General features: G+C 55.2%; 1 protein-coding gene across 2 annotated transcripts in view; it reads left to right on the forward strand.

Annotated features, from left to right (window-relative positions):
* The window catches only part of VAV2 (vav guanine nucleotide exchange factor 2), a 126,559-nt gene extending 123,182 nt beyond the window's left edge, over positions 1–3,377 (forward strand). For both annotated transcript variants that reach the window (XM_059864946.1, XM_059864947.1), the window contains one exon: positions 930–3,377. In XM_059864946.1, coding sequence (XP_059720929.1) covers positions 930–977 — 48 coding nt within the window. In that variant the 3' untranslated portion in view covers positions 978–3,377. The remainder of the gene's footprint in view (positions 1–929) is intronic.
* Positions 3,378–6,121: the final 2,744 nt, after the last annotated feature.

Genomic DNA, 6,121 nt, shown 5'->3' on the forward strand with positions numbered 1-6,121 from the left:
CTCGTGAGAGCCACCTCTGTGTGGCCATGTGGGGCTTTGTGACAGTGGCAGTGATGCCCAGGGCACACAGGTGGGTGGGAGGGTCTGATCTTCCCTAAACCTGCCCGTGGGGGATGTCTGCAGGCCCTGCAGGGGGAAGGCTCAGCAGCCTGCTGGCTTGGCCTGGAATCCCACAGATTTTGTAGCAGAATCTGGAGACAGATTCTTCCTGCCTGATGCGTGGCAGGCAGTGTGTCCAAGGTGATGTACTCCATCCCAAATTAGGGCTCACACCATCAGGACCTGGCACATCCAGGACTGGGAACAGCACTTGATGGCAGGGCAATAATCCCAGTACGGGACAGGAGCTCCCTTACAGAACCAGAAGGGCTCCACAAGGATCATGGTGTCCAGCTAAAGTTGATATTTTGCCTCTGACGAAGGAGAGGAATGACGAGGAGGACTCCATCTTATCAGAAGGCTAATTAATTAATTATACTTCATTATTCTATATTATATTACATCTATATTACATTGCATCTAAACTGAAACTGCTCACAACTGCACAGAATCTCGTGACTGTCACCCAACAGTCCTGTCACACACACCTGGCCCTGACAGGCCAAGGAAACTGAGCACCATCACTCCGGGTAAACAGTCTCAATGTTGCATTCTACTTTGGCACAGACACAGGCACAGCAAATGAGATAAGAATTGTTTTTCCTTTCTCTGAGGTTCAGAGAATGTGAAACCCAGAAATATTCTTGGGAAGAATTGTGCCTGGCTTTTCTCTGTGGGGAGAAACGTGGGGCTATGTCCAACTCCTCGCCCTGCACAGGACACCCCAACAACCCCACCCTGAGTTCTCCAAATCCTTGAATTCCAACAAGCTTTGTGCTGCTCCCCTTGAGCTTCCCAGCCCCCAGCTCACCTGTCCTGTCCCCCCACAGGTGGGCTGGTTTCCCTCGACCTACGTGGAGGAGGAGGGCGTGCAGTGACCGCGGCCGTGGCCGCTGGAAGTCGTCGAGCGCCCGGAGCCAGCAGCTGCAGCCTGAGCACACTGTCCCCGTGCTGGACACCTCCCAGGACTGGCCTTGCAGTCCCTCAGGACCCCCTCTCTGTGCAGGCTGCCCCGGCCTGGCCCCTGTTCCGTGTACAGAAGATTGCTGGGCTGTGGGATGGCGCCGGCGGAGAGCCCCGGGAGAGCCGCGCTCTCCCCGATGGACAGAGCTCAGAGACTCTGGGTGCCCAGCAGGGCCTGGGCACTGCACCCCTCCTGTGGCAGGGGGTTCTAAAAGCCACCCCGGGGATGCTGGAGGGAGGGTGAGGCTGGAGGTTTTGTGCCTGGGTGAGAATTTGGGGCGTTTCAGGGGAGGGAGCCCCAAGGAGGCAATGCAGACCCCCTGCCACAGCACTCGGGGGGGTCCCCAGGTCAGGATTTTGGCAGTGGCCCTGGCAGCCATGGGCAGCACTGTGCTGTGACCAGGGTGAAGGGCAGGGTGGGGACACCTGGCCTGGGAGGAGGAGAGGGCTGTGGCCATTGGAAGTGGACCTCCAGGTCAGCCAGGAGGGGAAAGAGCCATTTTGGCACCCCCGAGGCCATTTTCTTTACAGTCACCTCAGTCCCACCAGCCTTGCTGCAGGCAGGGGGGTGCCCAGGGAGCAGACTGGTCCCACTGGTGAGCAGGAGGTCCCAGTGCATTGCAGGACTGGAGATGTGCTCCACACAAGGGTTTCAGAGGCCACCAAGGCACCAGGTACATGCAGAGGATGTGTCTGTGGGTCTGTCCTCCCCAAGCCAGGCTGATTTTCCTTGCAGCTGTGACCATTCCCACCTTATGAGCTCAGGGTGAACCCACCTGTATAAGGGCTACGGTATCAAGTCCTGAATCCTGTCCCTGAGCTGTGAAAGCATCTCCTCTTCCCAGCTGTGTGCACTTTTGGGGGCTGGCAGTGTTGCCCCCCACTCTTCCTCTTCCTCCCACAGGCTGTTCCTGCTGCTGCTGTCAAGTAAAGGTCCGTGTGTTGTGACATTCCCAGTGTCCTGAGCACCCTCTGTCCTTCCCAAAGTGCAAATACAAACAAAATACACGTGTGGGAGCGTGGCAGGGAGCAGCTCCCCTGTCTCTGAGCCCCAGGAGCTGCCTCTCTGAATACCTGGCATTTTGAGCTGGTGCTTCCATGCCCTGCTGCTGTTCCCCTGGGATTTGGGGTGGTCCTGCTGTGGGATCCTGCTGCCAGTCTGGGAGGTGCCAGTGCTGGCTGGGTGAGCAGTGGTGCTGCCCTCAGTCCCTGCCATGGGGGTCTGCAAACAGAGCAGCAGAACCGTGTTTGGGGTAAGAAATGGAAGAGTTTGGATCTCTCAGTGATGCTAACTTGGGAATTACATGCTGCTGCTCAGTGACAAGCCCAGAGCCACCCTGCTTTGCTCCCTGTTCCTCCTGGAGCTCTGGGAGTGCCCCCACTCGTGGGGTGTGAGGTGGGTGCAGCAGGGTCCGGCCAGGGCCATGGGGGTGACAGGGACAGGGGGGGCTCAGGGCATTCCCAAGGTACTGTTTGGTGCTAACCCCTCCCAGCCAGCCCCTCCATGCTCAGTTTGAGGGCAGCAGCCGGCAGGGAGCTGACAATTCCCTGCCCTGTGCAGAGCAGAGGGTCCCATTGCCATTGCAGAGGCTGTGCTGGAGCTGAGGGGACATTTTGGGTGGGTGGGACACACCAACTCCTGATGGCTCCCGGTCTGCCTCACATCCCAAAGCCTTACAGCCCCTCCTGTTCAACGTGGCCAATTTTGTAAGGTGGCAAGGGCATCACCTTGGGAGAGCACAGCTCTGTCCCAGGGAGCAGGGCCCCTGTGTCCCTTACACCCCAAAGGGACCCCAAAGGGACCCCCACCCTCTGCCTGCCCTGCCAAACCCCCTCCCCCAGAGAGCTCTCCCTCTTGTGTTTACTGGTGTAAGAAACTTGTTAAAAAAGAGATTGTTCTGTTTGTAAGTAATTATTCAGCCATTTGCCACAAATATATCTGTGAATAAGAAAGGGAAATGTTTTTTATGATGGCGAGAAAATTGGATGTATTATTTTAGGTCGTCGCAGATAATTTGGAATTGCAATGGGATAAGTTGGAAAATAATATGTAAATTCCTTGGGTTTTTCCTTTGCACTGCACTAACTGGGGTAGGGTGGAGGGGGTTTAAAGATAAAACTGTTTGTTTAATGGAATAGTTTATAGCTGGGAATTTGGAAATCATTTGGAATAGCTTGTAATGCTGGAATAGAAACTTTAGCTGCTACTTAGAAACCCTTTTGCATGTGGTTTTTCCAGGCCTTTTTAAGTTACAATTCATCAAAGTAAATTCCCCAACGGAAAAAAACCAAAATAAAGTGTAATTTTGCTGATAGGTTTTTTTTCCAGCCATGGTTTTTAATGTGCCAGGGGTCGTTGTCACTAAAAGCCCCTTGGCTGCACTGGGGCTCAGGGGTGGCTTGGCCCACCCAGGGAAGGTGGGTGCTCCCAGGGATGGATCCTTCCTGATTCCTGGCATGAGCAGTAAGTGCTTTTACCCTCCAAAATCTGGAGCAGATCCCTCCTGTGGTGGCTGCCAGGCTCCTCCTCATTCCTGGAGCAGCTGCCACTCGTGCAGTTGTCCCATGCAGGAGCTTCCCTGCCACTCCTCTCCTTTTCTGAGCTGATCCCCTGCAGGGTGAAGGAAAGAGGCTGATTTTCCATGGCTTTTAGTCACTCCTGGGTATCATATTCCACAATCCCACCTGGCCCTGCAGGCAGCAGCGTGTTCCAGAGCAGTAAATAAGCTGCACAGTTGCTTATAAAAACCTGAGGTGTTCAAGAGGCCTCACCTTGAGCAGGAGTGTGACATCCCTGTGAGCTGCCATGTCATTTAATTAACAACATTAATTTTTTCCACCCTTGGAGTCCCCAGTGCTTCACTTTCCCCAGGGTCAGCTGGAAGGGGGTGTAGCAGTGAGCAGAGGGGTTTCACTCACAAATCAGGACGTGAGCTGGGCACTAAATTTTGGATGCTGCTTTGGGAAGGAGCTGCCCAGCCAGGTATTAAATCTTGGTCCAGGTGCCTGGGATGAGCCTTTTCCTTGTGTCTGTTTGGTCTCAGGGCATCTCTCCAACATTCACCATGGATGAAATACCAGGTTTAGGTGCCTGGTGCCTCCCCTGCTGCTGCTGAGCCCCAGCCTGGCCCTGGGTGGGTGGGGTGGCCCAGCTGGGCTGCCAAATGCAGCACTGGAGCCTGCATCCCAGAGCTGGGCAGTGCAAAAATCTGTTCCCATTCTGGGGACATCCCTGCCAGCCCAAGGCTGGGGACACTGAGCCCTTGGGGACTGGCTGGAGCTGGCAGGTGGGTGGTTTTGCTCAGCTTTGTGCCAAAATCTTCTCCTGGGGGTTATTGCAGTGCAAGGTCTGACAGCTCAGGAATGAATGGGGCATTGATCCAGTGTGCCCAGCCAGGGCCAGGTGCAGTAACCAGAGCAGGGGCATTAACAGCAGAATAAATTCCAGCCAGCCCAGCTGGTTCCATCCTGCACAGCCCCTGGCCTGTCCCAGGAGGGGGGACACACAGGCACGGGGTTTTATTTATTATTCTGATTTTTCCCCCAGAAAGAGCAGCTGCTGATGAAATTCCCCCCATGAGCAGGGCTCTGAGCAAGCACAGCATGGGGGTGGCTGGGTTTGCTGGCTGCTCCTGTCACAGGGTGACAGCCACCTGCCCTGGCCCTGGGACTGCCCCTCGAGCCCCCTGGCCACCAGCCAGAGCGTGGCCACCTCCCTCTGTCACTCTGGGGCTGAGCTCACTCAGCCCAAACCCAGGGGCCAAACTGCTGTGCCACCAGGGTGGGGAAACTGAGGCAGGGGGTGGCCAGGAGGAGGGCTCAGCACAGCTCTGCCCAGCAGGACTCTGTGGCACTGGGGTGCTTTTGGTTCAGGGGCAGGTGCTGGTGGTTCTTCCCAAGCCCAAGCTGGGGTTGTGGGGCAGAGCTGAGCCCGCAGCTCGGATGAGGATGAGGATGGGGATGAGGGTTGGGTGGCAGGGGCAATGTTGACAGTCTGCAGCACGCCTGGCTGGCTCAGCCCTGCATTAACCACGTTTGCTGTGACCTAGAAAACTCCAGCTGGCGCCTGAGCCACTGCGCTGCTTTATTTTAGAATTAACCTAAAAATTATGGGGGAGGTTGAGCTGTGGAGGCTCCCTCTACCCTGCACTGATCACCCCCAAAATTAACCCCCTCATTCCTGCTCTGGAGTCACATCAGGGCTCAGAGGGGCTGTGGGAGCTGCTGCTGTCCCCAGTGTCCATCCTGAGCTTGGTGAAGGGCTCAGGCTGCTGAAGTGGACTTGGGCTTGCATTGTTCTAGGGCTGCTCTAACCCAAAGGTCATATTTATAATTTGGACAGGCTGATGAAATGGTTCTGGCCTGTCAAACAGAAACACCCCACTGCAAACAGGAGTTTAGACTTGTTTGCAGCTCTGTGGTTGTTCTGGGCAGTTTAGTCTGTGGAGAAGCCTGCAGGAACTGGGGCTCTGTCTGAGAAACTGAGGAACTGGGTTTGTCTTTGGGAAAAGGAGGGGAAATGCTGCTGGAGACAGGGGAAAAAGCTGGAACAAGGGAACCCCTCGGCTCCTGCTCAAACCCTGCCCAAACTGGGGCAGTTTGGATGCACTCTGGGTACCACAGGCTGTCCAGCAGGCAAGAGCAGAGGGAAGGGGCACTTCCACCTAAGCTGGATGCTTTAAATCCCCCCAAAAACCATCCCATGGCTGCTCAGAGCCACACAGGGGTGGGAGATGCTACCTGGGGGACCATGATGCTGCTGGGACCCCAGTCCCTCCCAACCACCAGCCAAACCCTGACTCCACCCTGACTTCTGCTTCTCTGAGATAGCAGCATGAGGCCCTTCAGCAGAACTGCTGTGTCCTGCCCAAACAGGCCCTAATTCCAGGGCTGAGCCCTGAGCTGAAGGAACAACAAACCTTCAGGTTTACAGATCAAAATCAAACCCTTCTTTTTCTACCCCACTCCAATTAATTTTTTTTTTTTTTTTTGGTGTTGCCAGCTTCACTTTGAGCTCTTGGCTCTGGCTTAGGAGGGGTGTAAATTAATTTTATCTCTG

Source organism: Haemorhous mexicanus, chromosome 21 (genome assembly GCF_027477595.1).
Source record: "Haemorhous mexicanus isolate bHaeMex1 chromosome 21, bHaeMex1.pri, whole genome shotgun sequence".
NCBI lineage: Eukaryota > Metazoa > Chordata > Aves > Passeriformes > Fringillidae > Haemorhous > Haemorhous mexicanus.